Raw genomic sequence first — 24,301 nt, 5'->3', positions numbered from 1 at the left:
GAATTTCATGATTCTGTTTTTGAAAACTGAATTGGAGCTTTAGGCCTGCCCACTTATTGATTGCATAAATCCCTTTTTCTGAGGAAGTGAGGTAAATAGATTTTGCTTTTTAAAGTTCATTTTTTTGATTCCACTGAGGTGATTTAGCTATGCAAGCATGTCTGGGCTGGCTACCTTTGCAATTCATGTTTCTCTTTCGTTTGCAAAGTCTCCTTGGTTTCTGATCTAGACCAAATTCCTTACAGCTTTCTTTGAACTGTTACTCGCCTTTTATCATCTTTCTGCTCTATATTTTTTGTTCAAGCAGAAATTAATGAAAAAGGCTTAGCTATCTATCTGAAGGTGAAGTTGCCTTGTAGTTTGTAGTAAAAACTTGTAGGGGTGGTCAATTCAGACAGCACTCAAACCATAGAAGACTTAACTTCTCTCACTAAATTTTGGCAAGTTAATTCAGGTGTTTTTGTTTTCACCTCCTCTTTTGTGTTTAACTTTCAAGTGCATAAATAAAAGGCTTTTTTCAGATATTTATATTCTGCATACCTTAAAACATTTAAATGTATTGAATCTTACTTCTTAACTGGGGCTTTATGAATTAATAATATTAATTTATAGTATATCTTCTTTATTCAGGATATTAGTGTCTGGGATCAATCTTAAGTAAGACTTTTAACTCCTCACTGAAGCTGTGTCTTTCTGAGCAGGCAAACTTGTTCTTTGCTATATCTTCATGGTCAATGGCTACCAGCTTTGTTTCTGGAAGAAGACATAAAATGAATGTGCTTACAATACAAGCAAAAGTCTGGTCAGTTGTTTTTTAGTGACCCACAACCTTTGCCATCTTTCAACTAAAGTCAAATACCCGTATTGTCAACTTGCTACATAACAGAGGTCAGATCCCTTCTTAACGACGCTAAAATTTGTTTGGGGGCAAAAAAATCTATGCTTCTCCCTTTGCCCCTAGCTTCTGAAGATAATTTTTCATGGTTCTTGCTGTCTAACATAGTGCTATCTCAATGACCTCCAAGACTGTAGAAACTAAATTACTATTGGAGATAGATAATGAGCATAAAAAAAGAATACTGCTTCTTATAACAAAAATACCCCAAACAAGCACACATGTAAACCTCTGTTTCTGGTGTGTGTTTTTTGAGTCCTCAGGATGACATGTGTGTTCTTGTCATTTGTTCTTGCTGCTTATACTTTGCTGTTGGTGTGAAACAAAGCAAGAGGAAAATTGGAATCTGAATGTTTTCTACCGGTTTAATGAACAGAGTCAGCGTGAATGGCAGAGACTGTAAGGGGGAAGTGACAGAAGCTTGTTACTGAGAGCCATGGGATTATCTTTGTATCTTTTTCATTATTTCTACAGTTACTGCCAGCAAGATCTCATGGACAGCCTCACAATTTTTTACAACTTGTTAAAAAAGCGTGTGAGGCAAGTTTTTCTTTTCTTCATTGTTCCTAAAGAATATTAAACTCTAAAGAGAGATAGCGAGCTGTGAGTGATAGGGCAGCAAGAAACTGTCTGTATACTTTCAAAGATTATAAATCAAAAAATAAAAACATATCCAGGTATTTCCAGAAATGTATACCCAGTCTATCCATAGGTTTATATAGTGAATAGATAAGTTGATTTGTTTACTGTGCAATCAGTCACAACGGCTCTGAGTTAATTAAATCTTCCACCACAGAAGTGTGGCTGTGCCACCTACTGAGGGATTTGAAAGCAATGGGTTTGAGGCATGATGGGTGATGAAGCTCTGGAGGAGAAAGTGTGTAGGTTTTAGGAAAGTAAAGCATTTTTATCTTCAAGTATTTAATTGAAAAAAGGATTGGAGGAATGCCAAAGACATTTATGAGCTCCGTGGGTCTTTGAAAGATGTATGATCAGCTTCCAGGAGATGAGCAATTTTCCCTGTTGTAATCTTTGCATAGTTAATGCTTTGCTGTGTTGAAGTTAAGAAGGTAAACCTGCCTTGATTAATAGTCAGTTATCTGGAAAATGGTCTTCTAATGACTATGTGTTGCCTAAACTGAGTACAGGATGAGTTTTTAGTGACAAAACTCATGATTCGTTGAAACTCTCTACTGGCCAGTTGTTATCTCAGCTGATGAGGATCTGCAAGGAATTACTGGACAATTTTGGGGCATGTGTGACTGGCATAAGGATGAAGCAGGTGCTGATTTCTGGCAGGCATTTGGAATAGTGTGCCACAAGTGCTACTAATGTGTTCATTGTCAGCTGATAGGAGTTGTTCAAACCCTTTATCGGTTCATCCTTGTACTGCAGTCTGCTGCCTGTAGGTGTTTCCTCTGGCACCATTTAAATAATTTTGGACCACACAGGAAGAAGTTTTGGGGTTGGAATTTTTACTGATCTCTGTAACACAGTTCAGCAGCAGTTGGCAATAGAGAAAAGAAGCTGGTGTCTGATTTTAAATTGCACAGTCAAAAACCTGTTGAATCCAATTTCCTTGTTTTCTGTAATGAAGGCATTCAAGTGGCTGTCAAAGTGGATGGCAACCTCCTCCTCATGGCAGCTCTAATACTCCTCTGATCCATAACTACTTAATTCAAATTGCTGAGCCAGTAGAAAACTTGCCTTGGTCAAGGAAAAAAATACCACTTGGTTGTATTGTCCTGAGCTATTTTTCTGCCAGAAAGTCAGACAAGTGTCAAAGCTGTTAGAGAAGGGAAGGAGCAGTGACAGTGGAGTTCCTTCATTGAGCACTAGGTTGTCATCAGATTGGATGTACAGTCTCATGAAAACTAATCTCAAACTACTACTTCTCACCAATTAATTAAAATAATTCTACCATGTTTTTCTCAACTTTATACTTTCTCACTTACTGTTAATAGCTACTGTTATAAACAAGTGTGCTATGACAGTAGTTTTGTGGGTTTGTGCATGAAAATCAGTTGTGGTAAATCCAGGATAGGCACAAAGTGAGGGGAAAATTATTCTATGAAAGTTAAATAAAAAAACAATTGTATTAACAACTTCTTTAGTTGTTACTAATAGTACTTCTTTAGTTGTTACTAATAGTACTTCTTTAGCATGTACTATTCTGAGATATGAACTACTTTTTAATAAAAGTAATAATATCAGTGCAGTAATCAAGATGGAGCACTTAACAAGACTAATTCATCTAAGAAACAAATTATTCTGTGTGATTTCTTTCATTCTGTTATGGTCTGAGTCGGCTGTGGTTGCAGATGACTTGGGAACAGTTGTGGGGGCAGCAGGTGGATTGAAGAGAGAGTGAGGGTGATGCTTTGGGGGTGTAACAGTGCTTGTACAAAATGCATGGTAAGCTGTCACCAGGAAGCCTTTATTATGCAGTGTTTTGTCTTGCTGCTGAGTGAAAATGAAAAAAAAAGTGATAAAATTAAAAGAATCTTTCCTGTGCTTTGTTTACATCAGGAATTTATTTCTTCTCTGATTGTTTTGGAAACATTTGTACAACCAGCTGCAGATTTTTATAAGCATATTTGAGGAAGTAAAAGTGAAATACCGATCTGGTGAAATGATGGGATGTAAAACCTCTGCACATGCCGCATTCTTAATCCTACTAAAAGAGGAGTAATAAGGTCACTCTTCTCAGTGACAGCTTGCTCATAAGGATTTAAGGCACTCTTGCTTTTCAATGTACTTTATTGCTTTAGTTGGTTAGTCTCAGTTTCTCTAGTGTCTTGTCTGCAACAAGGTCAAAATTCTTAAATTAAAAATCACATACCTTTAAAATTTTATTTCAAAACTACCTTCCTATTACAAGTCTTAGAAGCCTAGATGTTGGTTTTTGGGATTTTTTTTTTTTTTTTTTTTTTTTGCTTTAGTGGTTTGGTTTTTTTTTGGGTTTTTTTTTTTTCACCAGTCTTAGTATGTATTTGAAGTAGCTTGAATTGTAAATTAGGAAATTATGAAAAAGGTAAATTCTTAAAGTCAGTAGTTAAAGAGAAGTGAGAGACTACCTGTTCTGTGTTGAGAAAGCAGTGCTGAGGAAGAAGAGAGAAATCTCCATTGAAAGTTAGGCATGTAATCTGCTTAAGTCATTCTGGAAGTCATCAATTATCTGCCTCTTTAGGCATCTTAATGCATCTATGTATGCCTACTCAAATAAGCTGCTCATTAGCTGATGAAAGCAAATGATTAGTCAATGAAATTGAAAGTCACTTGTATTTAAATATTTATTCTGAATAATTTCAACTTCTATTATTATAAATGTAGTATAAGTTTGCATTAATTGAGTTATAAATTCTTTCCAAATACACCAGAGTATGCAGGGGGAAAGTTGTTCTACATAATTCAGTATAACAATGAATAAGGGTAATGGTGTGATTGCTGCAACGTTGATGGCTGTGATGCTATTCTTCTGCTTAGTCAGATGCCTGTGTTGTGAATCAGCCTAAATGTTATCAATATGGATGCAGTCATTTCTAAGGAAAACTATAAAAACAATGTAAGTTCCCAACTAATAGGATAGTTTTGTAATAACCCTAGATTTAAGTTTTCCTAGTATAAATCTGGGATGCTTACCAGTATGTATCAAAATTGGGGATGTTAATACCTCTGATTTAATTGGATTTGCTGTATTGACATGTTAATGGTGGAGTAATTAACTTTAAAATGCTTGATTATTCCTTCTTGATAAAAGAAATTATTTCATATATAAAGAGTTACAGTAAGGTTTTGGGGTTTTTGGTTTGTTTTTTTTTTTTTTTTTTTAAATCTGAAGTATCTCTGCTTTTCCAAATCTTTGATTGCATTCATGTCTTTTTTGGTTTGCTTCTAGAATCTTGCACTTTCCTTATTCCCTCATAACTAATTCAAGTTCTTAGTCGCTTGCATGCTCTCAGTGTTTCTTCTGATCCATCCAGTCTGACTGTGTGTTCATTACTGCTGCCCTTCACTTCTGTGCTGCTTCGTGGATGTCTTCAGAGAGTCTGGGCTTGATTGATCTCTGGAGAAGCATAGTCTGACCTGCTGGAATTGGTCATCTGCAGGGTACTGTGAGAATAAATGTGGGTAAGAAAGTACTCTTAATGCAGTGCTCATCATTAAGTGCAAGAGTTGATGCAGGTGCAGAGCTGCCCAGACTGCAGGAGTGATACAGTGATAACTGTGTGAGTTGGGATGTGAATTTGAATTTTGTTTCCCTCATTCAGAATGGAGGAGATGTGTTCTACTGCTTATCTCATTCTTCTGTCCTTTCAGGTCATTCCTTGTCAGCCACCAGGAATGTGCCTGCCAGGCTGTTGCTGTGTTCTTATGGTAGACCTTAATAGATCCAAAGCAGGAGCTGAGCACAGCAGCAGCAGAAAGGGAGGTAGTCCAGGCTCTGCCAATGCAGCTGCTAGGCAGCCTCACAGAATTTGGCTGCATTTTTTTTCTGAAAATTGAGAACTATTGAATTAAAAAAAACACCTCAGAGGTTTTGCTCATACTTGCTACATGTTGGCTACTGTATGTTGCTGCAATCAAGCTACTGTACTTCTGGTAATTAGATGATACCAGGCATAATAATTGGTGGTTTGGCAACATCAATGCAAACTACAGCTAATGTGGTAAGAACAGGAAGGATTTCTTTCTTTCACTTTGTATTTTCTGGTTTTTAAAAACCAGGATTTGTGGAGCCAGTAATCTTGAATACAGCAAAATCTGCCCTGTTGTTTTTGATAGGAGTCTCTACTCAAACTTGTATGTTTGTGTTCTGCTCTGAAATGCAGTTCACAACTGACTGAATTGCAGGACTGTGTTAATACTACAGAAGAAAGGAACTCTCTTCAACTAATGGCTGTGGACTAGGGTCCTGTACATATGTGTGTCTTTTTTAATGTAATATTGTGTCAATAATACAAACAGGGACTGGAATGGAAACGAGTTTAGGAATATATTAATTCTGAGTTGTGCTTAGTGGAAAAGTTAATTGACAGGTTTACTACTAAAGTAACTTTGTTATATTGCTTCCAGAACCCAGCATAGTGTCAGAAACCTTCAGTTGCACTATTTACAGGGATTTAACTCCTTTAAAACATTATTTCTCAGGCCTGAGTAGTTTTAGATAATAATATAAAAAATTGAATTAACAATAATTTAGTTTCTCTTTCCTTCTAAATTGCCTCTATAATAATTTTAAATGAGTATTCAGTAAATACTATATCCAGTATTTACAACTGCTTTAATGTCTGGAACAATCCTGTCATTTGCATATCTGGGAATGCTTTTGTATATATGCCGGAATAGCTCACTCCATTCTGGAAAATTAAAGATAAAAAGTTTCCTCCACCTTCATGCCTCCCAAATATTTTTTCAAATGATTGCTGTAGCAAAGCAGCTTATTTCAGGTTTTAGAGCTTTTGTTAGCATTCAATGAGCAGGAACAACTTACATATATTTTTTTTAACCCACATAATTAAGAGTATCCATCACTATATTGTGTTAGCAGACCTAATGTAGAAAATTGGAGTAATACTGCTCTGAACTGTAATCTACGTTTGGCATAAGGAAAAGATACCTATCAATATACATTCAGAGAACTCTCTCAAGTACACCTATTTTCTCAATTTATTCTTTTTTGTCCTGAATTTGTTTTGCTACTGAGCAAGATTGATGGATGAATCAGGGATGGGTCTGTTTTCTGATGTGGATCTCTGCAAGGTTTAGTGGTGCTTAGTTGCAGCAGGATTGGAGCTAAGGGACCTTTATGAACTGGTTAAACCACCTCCTCTTTTAGCAGTGAAGTGTGTTTGACCTTGTTCCAGCTTTCGTGGTTGATCATAATATGAAAAGCTTTCAAAGAAGGAAAGAAAATACAAAGCTTCTCAGTCAATATTTGGACACCTCTGACCCCACATATCGGGGAAAAGAAACTGTCCACATGGCATTTTGTAGATCTTAAATATTTTTATTTTTCAAATTCAGTTAGGATTCCTTGTTTACTCCTAAACCTTAGAATTTGATTTAAGGCATCTATTAAAAAAGAAGCTTTAATTGAAGATAAAAACCTTTGGAGTTACTTAGCACAAGAGGAAGTCCTCAAGTCTGTACAAATCATTCCAGTTTTTCCTACCAGTAGCTCAGGACTGACAGTACACAGAACAAACATGTCTTATCATGTAGGTATTTTTACCACTTTGCCTTAAATAAGGGATTCAGCACTTCTGTCGCTATCTTTTTGCCAAGTAAATTAAATATTTTTGATTCAGCTTCAGTGTTGTGTGTGTTGTTTTGGAAGGTCAGCAGTGCTCCAGATAACCTGTGGTATGAAATTGCTATATGAGGCTTGGAGCATTATACTGGTAAAATGTAATATTTATGGCTTCTCACCACTTTTGAACCCCAGCCAGTGTGGAAATGTTTGCTTTATTGGACAATATTGAAAAATAAAGATTGCATTAAAAGATCAAAGCTGTTAATTGGTAAGATCTGCTGAAGTCTTATATTAGTTTAACTGTAAAGAATGTGAAGGAATGCTCATGTCCTTGTCTAAGTGTATGTATTTACATACAGGGAAATAACTATAGCTTCTCCACTTTGGAATTGAGTCACATTATTTTACATGAGGCACATTTATTCTGCTCGTGTCTTGTGTGAGAGCCCTTGCAATGCTCTTAGTTTGCCACAGAGCATTTTCATAGGACTGTAGAATTCCACATGATTTAGGGAAAAGACCCCTAAAATCCAGCTATCAATGTAAGACTGGCCAGTCCACCCAAAGCCACGTCCCTAAGTGCCACCTGGACACATTTCATTAAACACCTCCAAGGGTGTTGACTCAACCTGGTTAGCATCCTCACCTTTACATATTCTTACATATTCCAAAAGAAAAACAAAGACAAACCCAACAAGAAGCAAACAAAACAAAAATAACAACCTAGTGGGCCTGTCTTTGAAAGTTAATAAACATATTTTCTTCCAATAAAATAATCAAGTATGTGTTTTGGTTGTTGTGGGTTTTTTTTCTCTTTGATGAATTCTCGACAGCTGAGGAGCTTTGAATGTCCTCTAAATTTGGGAGGAAAAAGGTTTCTTTGTACTACATATTTGTATTAATTTAATACTGACTTCACCCCAGCTTCACATTAAAGAAAATTTCAGTAGTATGCCTACAAGTTCACTTCAGGGAAAGGCCACGTGAAGCCCAGTAGTGTCACTGGTGAGAAGTTGTTCTTTTTTCGGATGAAATTGAAAACAGCAGAACATAAAATGTGGAGTAAATAATGTGCTACTCAACATATAATACACATTTTAAGGTTGCACTAGGAAGAGTTGGCTTAATTCACCATTGATGATAAATACTTTTTTATTTTGTTAGTATTTTTATTGAAACTAGGGCTAGAATTTGAGCACCGGTTCTTGGGTGGTACATAAATTGATATGGCTGACTGCAGTAGATGTGATCACTCATTTTAGAATTGCTAGAAATTATAGAGCTTGATTTACAATCCAAATGTTTGCTGGCCTTGCATCGAACAATTAAGGACTTCAGAGAAAGCCTTTTGTAATGTAGGGAACTTGGTAATTTTGGATGTTGTGGCACAGTGGTAACAGTGAACTGTTGAATACCCCTGTTTTGAGGAGCTTGACTTTCAGCCCCATGCAGAGAAAGGGTTTATGTTTATGCAAATAATGGGATTGAAGTCTCCACATGGGGTTATATTCAGGGGGCAGCTGCTGCTTTTACTTATCCAAAGCAAGAATAATTAATGCTTTGGAACTGTACTTGCCTCACAGCTTGCCCCCAAATTGGGGAAGAGAGAAATCCCTGCTCTAATGTCTGCTTAATTGCCTTCCTGTAGAAAGACATAAGTGCCTGAAAAGCTTGAACATAACCTTTAAATTAACTAAATCGCCACAAGTAAATAATTTGGTACCCAAGTAAATGACCAAATGATAAATAAATTCACAGATATGGTCAGCTATCCCTACAAGTGATACTGATATTATAGTTACCCATGAGTTAGAATCTACACATTGAGCTGCAGTTTTCCCATGCAGCAAAAAGCCCTCAAATATGTGGCATAATTTAATTCTAATTGCTGTTAAAACCAATGCATGTGTTTCAGAGTGTTTGTGTAGTTCAGATTTTTTTTTATATTTAGAGAGGTGTGTGCCCTGGGTATAATTTTTTTCCTGACTTCCATGAAGGCTTAGGTCCTTGGATGTCAAAGAATATTTTGCTTTCAAATTAATCTGAGGCAGTAGGGATTTTGTACTATGGTTTCTGATGTAACTTTATCGTTTGTACCATAATAAACCAAAGAAAAATAGTTGAAATATTAAGTTGCTGAAATAACAAGGAAGAAAAGGATAAGTCCTGTTCTGTAGTCACCCCTTCCCCCCTGCCCTCAGCTACCAGCTGTGATTATAGAGGCAAGATGCTAGCCTAGATGTACTTTTTCTTCCCAATAATAAATGAAGTTTTTACCTTACCCCCTAAAGATCATGCAGGACTTTGTTCCTGCTGGAATTCAGTTGTATTGCCTAAGAATTATTCACTAAATAAACCATGTGATTTAGTGAGTTCAGTTGCATAGAACTTACTACAAAATAACTTCATTTTCAAGTTGTTAACAGTCTCCATAATGACTTGATTGCTCTAGGTACTAGTTGTTTAATTTCAAATTGTCAAAGATGTTGAAGAGCAAGAACATTGATAGTCTTTCAGATTCAGCCTGTTGCTTAGTGTGACAGCAAGTGTTACCCTGTAAACTTCAGTTATCCTTTTCCTGACCATCCTTTTTGAATAGCAAGTTAGGTATCCTATGAAAGTGATTATTTTCAAGGACTGAATTACAATCCTATGAAATAAAAATAAAACCTGTTGATATATTTTGTGTTCTTTTAAATATTTGGATACTTGGTTTTTGCATTAGTAATGTTCCAGTAGCAAGTAGTCAAGATGCTTGAAGATCTTGGCTGAGATTTGCAGAAGTAACTTGTGGTTGCTTGCAGATTTCTAGAGCGCTGGAGATTTGCACAAGTGCCTGCTCTGTCACTTCTTGGATGCTTCTCCTGATGTCTTTATAGGAACTGATTTCTGTTTTTATGTTAATGCTTTGAGTATTTGTTGTGTTTGTGGTGTATTTCAGAAGAGTGTCTGTCTGCTTATCTTAGAACTCTTTCCTTCTACCTGTTGATAAAATACGTGAATATTGAGCCTTTAAAAGGTGACATTTAAAAAAAAGGGGGAGCCTTGCTGTTTCACAGAAGGCATTGACATTGCTAAACATCAGGTTTCTAAAATGTCGCTAATTTTTCCTTTTTGTGTTTTTTGCTTGTTTTTAACCAGATTCTCAGAAACTATAGAGCAAAATTAAACACACATATATATGCATGTATATATGTATGTATGCGTATATACATATATATACACATATATAATATTGCTGATTTTGTTCCTTCTGATGCGGTGCGTAGTGCTTTGCGGGCCGTGGCTGCAGCCCGGGGTGCCGCTGTCCCTGGGCAGTGCCCGCGGCCGCCGGGGAAGGATCGCGCCCGGCTTTGTCTGGGCGGGTGCAGCAGCGCCATTGAGATGTTAATGGCACAGACGCGGCTGTTTTGTGCTGGACCTTGACTGCATCTCAGGAATGTGGCCTGTCTGGTTTTAGGTTGGCATTCAAACTCCTGCCTGCCGATCAATTGGTTCAAGCCCGGGTCTTTGGCTTCCGTGTGCCGAAGGAAGCGGTTGTGCTGGTGGAGAATTAGATTTATATTCTTTTCTGGTTCTCAGATCTTACCTGCTGCTCTCTGTGCTTTGTGCTTGCCATCTGCCATTTGGCAGTAAAGTAAATTTGCTCTGTTAAGCCACGCATGCGGCAGTAGCTTTACTGACAAGGGTTGAACCTTTCTTTCTGTTCGTGTTTGCTTTTTGCTGGGGTGTCCAAATGCTGCGTTGTTCCCTTCAGCTTCTCTTGCAAATATGTAGAGTGTGGAGTATATTTCTATATTTTTACCGTGGATGTGGCAGTTTTCTGTTGTTGTTAGGTTATTTTCTGGTTCAATGGAATATATATATTCTGGTTCATGTTTAGAGGCAGTGAATAAATGAATAACCTAGACATAACAGGAACATGCTACAATAAATCTAAGTTCTACTTACTGCATCTTAGAAGCAATTTGCTGTATTTTTTGCTTAAAATAAAGGATATATTTATGTATGCTGCAAGCACAAATTTTACGTATAGCCCAGGGAATTCATTTTTTGTCAGTCTATTTTGTACATGAATGCAGTATCCATCAGATTTTCTGTGCTGCATTCCTTTTGTATTCTTATAAAATAATAATTGTTTACTTTGTTTTCTGGAAAAACATATGTTCTTTCAGATGTCTCTCTTAAATGTGTTGAATAATAATTTTCTTCTGGATTTTCCTACTGTGTTAGGTGAAACATGCATGGAGCACAGGGGAGAAAAGTGTGAATGTAATTTGCCTTAGCTAGCAATTACTTCAGCAGATAAAACAAAACATGCAAATATCTCCTGAGCACGTAAAGCTGATCTTTCAGACACTGACTGTATCCCTGGCCAAAAAGGGGAATATGATAATTAGATTTTGAAGGACCATGTGCTCTTGCTACAGTGCTAAATATTAAAATGCAAGAAAGCAGACTAACTACCACATGGCGCAGTTGATTTTAATGGCAGTTCATGGTAAAATGCTCTCTCTTTATGTTACCTTTTAGGTTACCTAGGGTGAAACAAAATTACAGGATTGGAGACTCTGGAAAAGCTCAGCATCAGCGTTTGAGGTAAAAATGAACATACTGAACTAATCTTGGGAGTGTCCTCTTTGTTAACTTTATGGAATTGATTGGAGGAGAGATTTTCATCAAGATCCATTTTGTGTTTAAGTTTTCAGTATTGATTTTAAAAAATTTGGCTTCACAATCTCTTTTTAGGTCTGGCAAAACTCACACTTTCAGGTGTATGTATTGTGCAATTTTCTTAAATTTTTCGCTTTAAGAAGACTCTTGATCTGCTGAAATATGGTATTTTTGCTTTAAAGTCTAGTTTTACATATGTGTGCACATATATATAATATATTCAGTATAAATATACAGTATTTGTGTTTGGCTAATATATCTAGAAATTCACTGTCATGAATTTATCTGTTTCTGAATTTTACTTCTGTGGTTAAATCACCATCTTAAGTGCACTGTATTTTTTCTTTTACTAAAAAGACCAATATACATCAAGAGAAATGGGTGCTGCTTTTTCATGAGTTGACTGTATTTCTTGCAATTTTAAATTGAAATAGCTTAAAGAAGTTTGAACTCTGGTTTTTTTAATGTCTTAACTCAAAGTGAAAATACATGTGGATGGAAAAAGCAGTACAGTTATAAAACCAGCAAAATTGTATCACTCTACTCATGTATTTCCCACGTGAGCCTAGTAATTAATGAAAGTAACCTAGAAATAGGACTGGGGAAGTATGTACACATTTAAACTAAATTATCTTTTAAATTTTAGGTTCTGATAGTAAATTAAAATAATTCATGTTCAGAGTGAACCTAAGTGATTTGTTTCTGTCAGCAACTTGTGTTGTAGACTCAACACACATAAATGCTTTTAAGCAACTGAATTAACTGCAATTAATCTTGCTATTGTAGTTCCCTTTTCAAATAATTTTTATGGTTCATAGGTTTTTGTTCTTGTTTTTTTTAATAGTCAAGGCTTACAAATTATGTGATTACTCTACAAGCTGATATCATGCTGTCAAAATGCAGTTCAGGAAGCATAAACACAGAGACTGCGGAAATTAAAACGGTAAGACCGAGCTTTGTGGTATGGGAGAAGCAGGTTTTGATGTAACATTGCACTGTGTTCTCCTGGCTTGTATTTAAAGATGCTTCAGAACCATAGAGTAAAGTAACTTCCATATGTGAGTTTATAGAAATTGACTGAATTTCTTTGGAAAGAAAAACGAAAGTAGCTACTTCATTTTATTAGTAGAAGTTTAGATGTTTACCATGAAACTCTTGCCCTGATACTTCTTATGAAGTTAAATATAATCAGAAATCTATTCAGTTTTTTGTAAGGATGTTTGTGTGCTCTTCTTGTGGATCTTATATTCAAATGTGATTGTGTTGGTGAAATATGATCAGCTTAAAAAAAAAAAAAAAGACTGGGCACAAGGGGTTAGAATTAGAATTGAATTCATATGTTGTTCCAGGTAGGAGATACCAAGTAAATGGTAAGGAAAAGATATGACAGGTAAATTAAGGTCTTAGTTTCAATAGTATGCTTCAGTTTGAAATATGAGTACAGCAAAAATAGGCAAAGAGGCTATCTGATTAAAACTACATAGCAGAAAAATGTGCTTTGATAACATAGGGAAGACAGAAATGTATTTTGTTCTGCTGTGCTCGCCTTGCATCTTAGATTCATATACTTCATGTTTTATCTTTTGTCATCTGTTAGGGAGGTGAAAGGAGTCTGCATAGCACCAGTTCTACACTGCTGATTAAGCAACTGCATAGTTAGGATTGTTGCACTGGCCTTGTACACATCATTTTAATAAATGAAAGTTTGTTCCAGAATCTGGCTGCAGGTCTCTATTCTTTAAAGCAGAAACATCTCATTTCTGAATGTTTATTCTGAGTGCCTCATGCACTGGTATCACTGCAGATGTGCTACAAAACTGGTTTTTGTTTTTACATTGCATTGCTTTACTTGTAAATGCACTGCAGCCTGTGTGTGTCATGCTGATAAATACTGGCATAATCCTTTTGCATTTGTGCAGCAGCACAACTTCCATGTGAATGCTGACTTTCTGGCTCTGCTGGTTGAGGTGGACTGAATGCAGCACAAAGTGTTTATTGGGCTTTTGCCCCAAGTCCAGGTTTGGTCATACTGAACACTTCATGAAGGACTTAAGGGGTTTTCTGAGTCTGCTGAGTGTCATGTTGTACTCCATTTCTCTCCTACAAGCAGACATTTAGGAAGTGTCTGCCAGGAATTTCACCTGTTAACTGTGGTACTGCTTGTAGAAGTGCTTCAGAATCAGCTCATCCAAATGTAGAGCCTCAATTTAGCTTTTGTTTTAATAAGCTCTGTAATGAAACTTTTCCTGGACAGCAGAAAGCAGCTGTTGTTGTGCTGGTATGCCTTGGTAGGCTATTAAAGACCAATGTGTCACTGGTTATGTATCAGAAGAATAGAAAAAATAGAATTCTTGCAGTCAAAATTAATATTCACAAAGTATATTTCTGATTGTGCTAGGGAAACCAGGGAAGATGGTCCTTAAAGGAATACTTGTATTTGAGGTTTGTAAGTGTCTACACATTCCCTTCTTGGAAAGGAGCACATCTGAAATACATTTTTTTTTTTTTATTTAAGAGTATTGTAAGACCAAATGTAAAAATTGCTGTTAGGCAATGCATGGGATAAAGATCTTTGAAGGATGAGAGAGAAAGAATGTCTCATAAGATATGTTCTGTGTTAAAGAGAGCACAATACAAAAGAGATTTCTGATTCATCTTACTGAGTAATATTGACAGTTGTTTGATGTTTGAATTGTGGACTTTTTCTTTGGCATGTAAAACTGAGAGTGTTTGGTTTGGGATTTTTAAGTTCTCTTAAGAGAACTAAAGTTGCCAGAGTAATATTAACAAAATCAACTGCTTTTTTGGAAGAAGTAGTGTGCTTTTCTGGGCTGTCACTGAAAAAGTCAAATCCTTTTAAAAAGTACACTTTGTTTGAAAGAAAGCTTAGAAAGCAGACAACATAGAAATATTGCAAGTTCACCAATTCTTGCCTTTGAATGCTTACAATGTAAGTTGGTATGGAACATTCTCAGTGACATTTTACATTTTGTATATTAGCATTTACATTCATTTTCAACTCTGTATTTTGTATTTGTAATATTTTACATTTTTTCTTTTTATTTGGTCCTCCTTTACCCAAGTAAGAATTCTCTGTGTTAGATCATTCAGCAAGTTAATATTTCATGTAGCACTTGAACATAGTGCGATAAAGAAATTGCATTCAGACTCTTCAAGTGTTCATGTGAGAGAATTTTCAAGCAGCAAGGTTCTATTAATATTTTTTTATAAATTGTGGTTTATTTCATTTAGAGTAAGTGGATTATTTTTACCTCTTGAGGCTAACGTGTTTTGGCTGATGCTGAGAGTGTTTTTAGAGGATAAATTAGACATTCCAGGACAAAGATGAAATCTTAAAGCATCAGAAATAATGTTTGTATCACAAGGATTATATTCCGTACAAATTTACAAATCAGTATAGAAAACAAATTAAATACACTGCAAATGGCAGTAAGAAGTTTTTGTTGTTAATTGGAGATGATTATAGTTTGCATTAACTTGTGAATACAGCACAAGCTAAGCTCATGAATGGTGATAAAAACTTGAAAGTTGCATCCCCAGGACACTGCTCTCTTCTCTGTGCACCTCACTGCCATTCCAAAAATCTTTTAAACTGGCCTCCAAGCAGGAGTGGATCCAGGATGTCTCATTGCAGGTGAAGCCTCTGGTTGGTTTGGCTTGTATTCCCTAGTGCAGTAAACCTTGAATTAAACCTTTTGTGTGCCAGGGGATGGCTTCAAATTGGATATAGTCGTGTGACTGAAAAACCTACACCACAGCTCCAGATTTATTGAAGACTGGAAAAAATTGCTGTTGCATGTTGTTAACTTCATTTCCAACATTGTGTATTTTTCTGAAAAACAGTTCTTTAAACGATGGAATAAGGGGTTAATTTTGGCTCTGCAGTTCACGATCTGTTCACATAAATGTGCGTTAAAACAAGGACACTAGGTTGTGAATTCTGCTCTTAAAACCCTCAAGATTGCTGGCCATGAAACTGGAACTTTCTCTATTATTTAAGTAGACCAAATAAGCTTGAGCCTTACCCAGCTTCCATAACTAGTCGAGAGTCACAGGAAGTATGATTTGTTTCAGGTGTTTCTCACTCCAAGTTGAGCTTCAGCAAGTTCTTACAGTTTGTTGTTCTGTCAGGTTTCAAAATAATGCAGTGAACAAAGACTGAACCTCTTAAAAAGTGTCTTTATTACCCAACACTGGCTGAGCAGGACTAGTTTGACTTTTTGTTACACTTCACTGTTAGCTGGTTTCAGTTAGCTCATGTTCAGTTTTCTGTCCCTAGATTCTGAACATATGTGCTTACCTCTCAAATGTTTTCAATTTAAAATCTGTTCTTCAAGTAGATGTGCTCTTTTCCTTTTTATTTCTAGATGATCCTGTTCTGCTTTTCTTTTATTGAAGAACTTGATATTTTTCCTTGCTATTGAAATAGAGACTCTAGAATGATACAATTACTGCATTATTCTGGCTTACTCCCATAATAATGTTGACATTGATCTTGTCAGATGTTATATACTTCCAATACAAATCATAGAAATGAGGGCCAGGACTAGGAAATCTTAGTATAGCAGAAAGAAACATTGATTTGGGTGGATAATTTTTTCTTTTTACCTGACTTTGCTTAAATTCCCTCTCTGTATATGTTCTTTCAAATATGTTGTGACTCATGCAGGCTCTGCCCAGGTATGATTGCAGTGGCCCACAGTGCTGTTTTGGTACACAGAAACCAAAGTTGTAGTTTAGAGTATATGTTGTTTCACAGTCTTTCCAGATAAAGCTGGAGCCATAGGTGAGCATAAATCCTCTTACTTCTTACAGCAGGGTAGCTGAACTGGTATCACAGTTACTAGGTGCATAGCAAAAGAAGTGAATTATTTGTAATATTGGATCCTGTACTTGTTTTGTATTAGCAGCCTTTTAAAAACGGTTGGTTTTCTCTCCTTAATTCCCTTCTGGTGTTGTGATATAGCTATTTTATATGTTCCCAAAGTTGTATTTATCATTTGAAAAAGAAACACATGGCAGGTGGAGCAGTAAACAAAGAAGAGGAGCTGCTCATCTAAAGTGATTTATAAATAACTAAAGTGGCTGGGCTTATGTACAAGAATGATTGAGGAATCAGGTTCAGCTTTTACTATGGAAAACGTTTGGTTACCTGGTTCATTCTAGCAATTATTATGACAGTGAGGTCTCATTTTAAACAAAGCAAACATTAGTTGTTTTTCACCATTTACTCTGTGCAAGTAGAGAAGTATGATTGAGACTGTTTCAATGAAATCCTGTAGTCATGCACAAGACCTTTGTGTTCTTCAGACACTGCAGGGGGTTTGAACAGTATGAGCCAAAACATCTTTAGTTGTGCCAGATTAGAACACTCTATATAAAGTTGCTGTAGTTGCCTTGTTAGAACCTCCATGTGCTTGTATGCATTCTTTGAAATGTTTAGAAACAATTTAAGAATCTACAGGAACTTTTTTTGTATTACAACTGAAATGAATAATGACATAATACTGATTTTGTGATTTATGTAGACTGTTCTTCTTTATTTACAGCTAAACAAAGCAATATTGATCCATTTTATCTGTTTAGGTAATATGAAATACTTGGGCTCAAATGGTAGCTTACATTACAGGAGTGAAAAGTAAATGAGGAGGTTGCCATGAGTTTGGAGATCATTCTAAAGCAATTGAAAAAAACATAAAATGTCAGGCATGTTCTTTACTATGTCCTGTGGTAATGCACATTTGTTCCTTTTGAGTTTTTTTAGGATTTTAAAGCTTCTTCTCACTATGACAGTTTTGGTGACACTCAAAAATATCAGACAGTATTCCAGTGGTATCAACACACTTTGTATATTAAAGAGGAACATTTTGGATGGAGGGGGAAGTGTGTTTATTGCTGATCCTACATTCAAGAAGTTACATATATCCTTGTTCACTTAGTAGCATGTACTACTGAATGTTTGTCTACAAAAGATAAATATGTTTTTACAATAGAGCTGTGTGTATAATGTTATTTCAGCTTAACCACACTGTCCTTCAGGGCTTCCCCTGCCACTTAAACAAATTGAGACAAAGCTTTATCTGACCACTTACTGTAAAGTGCAATTACTTCTGACTGCAGGGGGAGTGATCATGTAGTTCAATGTATTGCCTTCTCTTTATTTTACAATATTTACCTGAGATGGAAAGTGAGATCATTGGTTTAATCTCTTTTTTTAGGGCTTCCTATAATTATTTAATACTAGTTTAATATCAGTGTCTAGATATGGTCCAGATTATAATATTTAATTTAAAAATATTAACATATAACAGTGCAACAGTGTTATGAATACTTTTCTTAATTACAGAATTACATTATTACTAGGATTGGATGGGACCTCTGGAAATCTAGTCAGTGCCCCATTTTTTATTTAATTGTACTGCTTCCTTTTTTACTCTCTCTCTTCAGTTATTTCTGATAACCATTACTGGTTCTGTCTTAGATAGCATATTGTACTTCTCTTATTTTATTCCTTACTGCACATCTGCAAAACTTTAGCAACTTTCCTATTGTATAGAAAAACAAGAACATTTCAATGCAATAAAATAATTAGCTTTTCCTCATGCCTTTTTAATGAATTATTAAATATTAATACATCATCAGTTTTATGCATTTTTCAACACATATTGATGCTAAAATTAGTATAGAGCTTGTAGGAATTTTGAGGGAAACTAACTTTTGAAGATACTGATTTTTTTAATAGGGTATGTATCCAATTTAAGGAGGGATAGTATTCAAAATTTCTTAGATTTCATGTAGTATGTTTCTGTGTACTTCAGCAATATTTTTCTATATCATCAGGCCGTAATCACTTTCCCAGGCTAAAGGTTTTTATGTTGTGGGGTTTGTTTGTTTGTTTTACTTGGCAATTTTTTTGTTTAGTCTTGTTTGTTGTAACCTTGATAATTCCTGACAAATAGCAGATGTTGTTAGCACACGCACCCTGATGATAACTTCATAGCCTCAGTAGAAGGTGTTCTGTAGTGCTCAATTGTCATGAAGTTCTGAATGCTTTGTTTGTTTATGAATTACAGTCTTCTTATGGAAGTTGGTGGTTAACCTGGTAAGGATTCCATTCTCTATTAGTCCTTACTATAGTCATCAGCAATTACCTATAATTCTGCCAGTTCTTAAAAAGAATCTAATCAGAATCTGATTATTTGAAAATACTGACATTCTTCTATAGTTTCTGTTCTTTTCCTAGCAATTAGAATAAAATTCCTGTGTATTTATAGCTTTAATTTGTCAAAGGCCTTTTTGGTTGGAAAGAAAAGTGGAAAATCTGATACTTGTGCCTGTGCTGTAGATTTCAGTGTTTTTCTTTCCTGAAATAAAGCTAAGACAGCTTTACTTTTAAAGCGTAAATTTAAAATGAAATTCTGTCAGACCATAAATGGAACTTCATATTAAAATGTAAGTGTGTAAATCCAAATGCCTGTAATGAGCATTGTCTTATAAAGTACAACTCCTTTTGAATTTCTGGGGTACTTTGATAAGCATACATCTTCAAGTGGAGAAGTGCCTGTAAATTTAAAATTAACATTTTCTGCTGAAAATAGTATGAGAAGAAACACTTCTGTAAGTAAAATCAAGTAATGTCCTTTTCTTGATAAAGATTTTCTCTTACTGCTTGAGATTGCAAGTGTATCTAATGCCATTTCATTTTCTTCTCATAGTAGGCTGTGCTGGAACAAAAATGCAATGAAAGAAACACTGGATGAATGAATGAAAAGCCCTGCTTTGCAATCCCTCAGCATGGCAGGACTGCAGCTCATGACCCCTGCTTCCTCCCCAATGGGTCCATTTTTTGGACTACCATGGCAACAAGAAGCAATTCATGATAACATTTACACGCCAAGAAAATATCAGGTACTAGTGGTAGTACTAATACAGTAACATCCAAAAAAGTACAATTGAATCCATTAATTAATGGAAAAAGAACAAGAGCAGGTGGAGAATGTGGTGTGATGCAGACTGTCAGGATGTGTCTCTCAGCTCCACTTGTTAGGAGCTAATTCTTTAGTTTGGCTTTGTTTCACATTTGTTATATCCCCTCTTCCCTCTTCTAAGTTTGCTCTAATGAGCAGAACAGCTTTTAAGCTGAGTGTTCTCCTGCCACTCTCTGCAGAATGCTGCTAGGGACAAATAAACTGTGCCTGACGATTGAATGCATACATCATGTCTCCTTCCACCTCTCACTTTGTCTTCCACATGGTATACTAATTTTGATTTTTGGTTCACATCCTGTTCAAAGCAGCCCTCTAAAGTCAGAGACCTCATCAGGGTACTCTGATTTTTCACCTTCAGGAAAACAGTTCTAGAATACCAGTTCTCTTTATACTGCAGAGGTGCCCAGAAGCATTTTGTTAGCGTTACTGAGAAACTTGGATCACCTTCAGCTAGTCTGCTTGCTTATTGGGCTGAATTGATGTGTGCAATTGGATTTAAAAGCTGTAGTTTCTTTCTTCATGCCATGTATATAGCAACAGAATCATCTATTAAAAAGATACATGCAGAAAGCTACCTGAGAGCAGATTGTGGTACTGAAGGATTTTAGATTTAAAAGCTGGGCTATATATAATGTGTTAGTATTTTTGAAGGCTTGTGAGAACACATTATTATGAAAGAGATGTGTTAATTGTATGGCACTTGAAAGATTTCAAGTGATACTTGACTTTATCTATTGACTTTATTAAATTTATTTATCACTTTTGTTGTTTGTTTTTTTTTTTTTTTTTTTTTTTTACTTTTATTGAGTTTATATACCACTTTTGTTATTTTCTTGTCAGCTTTTTCACTGCATTACTCTAAGTAAGGACATTCTTATTTTTTAACCTAGGTTGAACTGCTTGAAGCAGCTTTGGATCATAATACAATAGTCTGCTTAAACACTGGCTCAGGGAAGACTTTTATTGCAGTACTACTCACTAAAGAGCTGTCCTATCAGATCAGGGGAGATTTCAACAAAAATGGAAAAAGAACTGTGTTCTTGGTCAACTCGGGTAAGAGGAAATATTCCTAAACACACTGCTAATACTTCCGTGGAATATTCTGTAACAGCAGTTCTTTGAAAGCAAAGCTGGGAGAAACTTTTGTGTAAAGCCTTCAACAGCAAGGATGTGATACCTTTTATCTTTTGTTTCATTGTCTTTTTAATGTAATCTGTTTATGTATATAACATGTTCTGTTTTCTAGTTTGCAGTTAAGACATTGAATCTGAAATGCAATTTAGTTAGCACTCTGTTTCATTAGTATGGTTCTTCATAGAGGCAGTTGCCATGTGCACATGGTTTAACATTAGACTAAGCTAAAGAACACATTATGAAATGTGGTGCTAGGTTATGTGACACACATCATACACATCATACAAATTAAAGTATGAGAAGACCTTTATGTAAATGAGATTTATTTTTTTTCCTTAAGCGAATCAAGTTGCTCAACAAGTGTCAGCTGTCAGGACACATTCTGACCTTAAAGTGGGAGAGTATTCGAGTTTGGAGATAACTGAATCATGGACAAAAGAGAAATGGAGTCAGGAATTCTCTAAGCATCAGGTAATGCATTAAGTAAGAACTATAAGCAAAGCAACAGAGAGGTTGGATCAAAAGTGATTCCTTCCAATTATGCATTCAGTCTTCTTTAAAGAGAAATCCAGCATATTGGTATATTTGAATGTTAATTTTGAGGCAAATATATATAGGTGTTTTCAGGTTGTTTTTAAAAAGCCATCTCTAAATCCTTTCTTTTCAATCTCCCTGACTTGTTCATTATGTCAATTGCAGAACAGATTTTGAGTATGCATTCCGTACTTTAAATACTATTAAAATTTTATTAAATTTTAGGGGTTTGGGGTTTACTTTCTGGTAAAAGCATTAGTAATGCTTTATGGAATATGTCTGAGGAACTCTGACAGAAGGAAGTGTTACCATACTTAGTAAAGTTCAAAATGAGTGTAAAAACTACGTAATTTTATCAACAAACTCAATTTTTGTGTGTCAGTGTACAAGAAATAAGTTTTTCTTTAAAAAGAATTCTGATAGCATCCTGCTTATATTACTGCTGCAGATAGTTAAGAACTTATGAAGAACTATCTTTTTTGCTGGACACATGATGATGGGACACATATAAGGACACTAACTTAATTTATTAGGATTATTTAATGATACTTGTTCTGTGTGGTCTGGTTGCTGTTGAGATTGTCTGTTGTATTCATTTTTTAACTAAGCACGTGCCTGGAGAGATACAGACATCTATAAATACACCCCCATCCAGAGAGATGGCTTTCTCCAGTAGAGAATGTTTTAGTCTCTTTTGTCCTGGTGTAGGTATATCAGTGGGGATTGGTATTTGCCAATGCTGTCTCACAGGACCTGCAGAAAACTTTTCCTTCTTCACCTTGACCTCTGATAGCTTGTACTTATCTTGTACTGACATGTTTTTCCTTTCAATCTAGGTTCTGGTTATGACATGTCATGTTGCTTTGACTGTTTTGAGAAATGAGTATTTATCCCTGTCAAATATTAATCTTCTGGTGTTTGATGAGTGCCATCTTGCAATCCAGGATCATCCATACCGTGAGATTATGAAGGTGCATTTATTGCATGAATGTTTAATATACTTGGTTGAGGAAGAAAAGTGAGTGGGAGAGCTGGAGAATTGGAAACCAAAAAAGATATTAGTGGAACCAATGTTAGCATGTTACTGGGACTGTGAAATTACTGTATTAACACATCAGTGATACTGTGTGGTTGAAGAATAATGTATTTACTGTATATTTACAGTGGGGATTAAAGACAAATCTGTCTTTAACAAAGAAGCTAAATTTAATGAATTAGGGGAATTTTTAAAATTCATCAATAAAATATTTGAGTTAGGGAATGAGATATGCTAATCACTTTTTATTATTTTTTAAAATGCTTATCTCTAAAGGTATTAGTGGGGCTCTTTCCAGAATATTATTGGCTCCATGTTGTTTTTGGGCATATAAGTGAGAGATACCTGCATAATAAGTATCTTTCCAAATTTCTTTTCAAACGTATGTACCTTTTTATATGGCATGGAAGTATTACGTTATGTATTGTAGGTATGACAAGAGTATTCTGTTCAATGCTAACTGTTTCCTTTTTTCCATGTTGTAAATACTTACCTTTAAATGTGATGGCTGTTTAACTTCCAGTCAGTAGAACAGAAAATATTAATTCAATGTTTGGGTCCTTTTGCAACACCTGCTATCGAAATAAAAGTTTCCAGCCTAAGCATCGTAAATTTCCAGGTAAATTAGCAGGATACCTTTTGTAATTAATTTAATTTGATTTGATTTCACAGATCTGTGAGGATTATCCATCATGTCCTCGAATTTTGGGATTAACAGCTTCCATTTTAAATGGGAAGTGTGATCCTGCTGAGTTAGAGGAGAAGATCCAGAAACTGGAGAAAATTTTGAAGAGCAATGCTGAAACTGCAACTGATTTGGTGGTCTTGGACAGGTGTGTTTTATAATGATTGTTGCTAAATTGATGCCTGCATTTTCATTTTAGATAGAGGAGTAAACCAGTAGCAATATTTAGTCTTCTAAATTTTAGAAAAGTTTGTGTGTATATGATGCTGATATTCCATTTAGGATGGAGATAGAATGTTAAATGGCTTTAGAGTATAAAGGTTGATTGGTCTTGGTAGGGAGCGATTTTCTGTTGTTATAAAACAAAAGATACAACAAAACAGATCCTCTAACGAAAAAACCCAACCCAAAACAACCAAAAAAAGCCCTCAACACACCACCAAGCTAAAAACCTGACATTTCACAAAATACTTCTGAACTTTTAAAATGCACTCTTTTGTGTGGAGTGTAACTGTTCCACATCCAGTGTATGCCATAATGTCACTATTTAGGAAAATGTGGCAACATCCACAGTACAAGGTTCTCTTAATGCAAGAGAAGTTGCCTTTTTTATTTCCCCGGAAATGCATCGCCTGGGTTTTAAAGGCTAATGAAAGATAGAGGAATATGAGAGGAGCTAATAAATACTTAAATAACAGAGCAAGTGAGTTACAGAACCTAGAATCCTGTGAGTGTTGTTTAAACTAAGGGTGGTGATAATGGAACAACCTGTTGTAGGGGAAAGTAGGGTGAAATGATTCCTATGTAGCATGTTTTCTTCTACCACCTGTACTGCATTGTTGAGTTTCAAGTTAAGTTAAAGGTTGAAAGTTATGGAACAGGTGTTTTGTCCATGCATAAGCATTTTAAATGCATTTTTTTGAACTTGTCTGAACCATTTCCTTTTAAGCATTTCCTGCTGCCATTCAAGAATAAGAATTACTTTACTTGTGTCAATGTATTTAGAGAGATAAATTTACATTATGTAGATTGGTTTTCTTTTGTATCGCAAGAGAGTGCACTATTGAAAAACAAGTGA

At 35.5% G+C, this 24,301-nt stretch overlaps 1 protein-coding gene across 3 annotated transcripts in view; it reads left to right on the top strand.

The window, feature by feature from the left end:
- Positions 1 to 24,301, top strand: part of DICER1 (dicer 1, ribonuclease III) — a 63,238-nt gene that overhangs the window by 4,889 nt on the left and 34,048 nt on the right. For 2 of the 3 annotated variants that reach the window (XM_058025773.1, XM_058025772.1), the window contains exons 2-8: positions 11,685 to 11,750; positions 12,670 to 12,768; positions 19,562 to 19,754; positions 20,725 to 20,887; positions 21,309 to 21,439; positions 22,339 to 22,473; positions 23,211 to 23,371. In XM_058025773.1, the coding sequence (XP_057881756.1) occupies positions 19,611 to 19,754; positions 20,725 to 20,887; positions 21,309 to 21,439; positions 22,339 to 22,473; positions 23,211 to 23,371 (734 nt within the window). In that variant the 5' untranslated portion in view covers positions 11,685 to 11,750; positions 12,670 to 12,768; positions 19,562 to 19,610. The remainder of the gene's footprint in view (positions 1 to 11,684; positions 11,751 to 12,669; positions 12,769 to 19,561; positions 19,755 to 20,724; positions 20,888 to 21,308; positions 21,440 to 22,338; positions 22,474 to 23,210; positions 23,372 to 24,301) is intronic. The other variant, XM_058025774.1, reaches the window with a different exon arrangement.

Source organism: Melospiza georgiana, chromosome 6, assembly GCF_028018845.1.
Source record: "Melospiza georgiana isolate bMelGeo1 chromosome 6, bMelGeo1.pri, whole genome shotgun sequence".
In the NCBI taxonomy this organism is placed as follows: Eukaryota; Metazoa; Chordata; class Aves; order Passeriformes; family Passerellidae; genus Melospiza; species Melospiza georgiana.
Note: the sequence above shows the minus strand (reverse complement) of the source record. Positions and strands in the feature narration are given on the sequence as shown.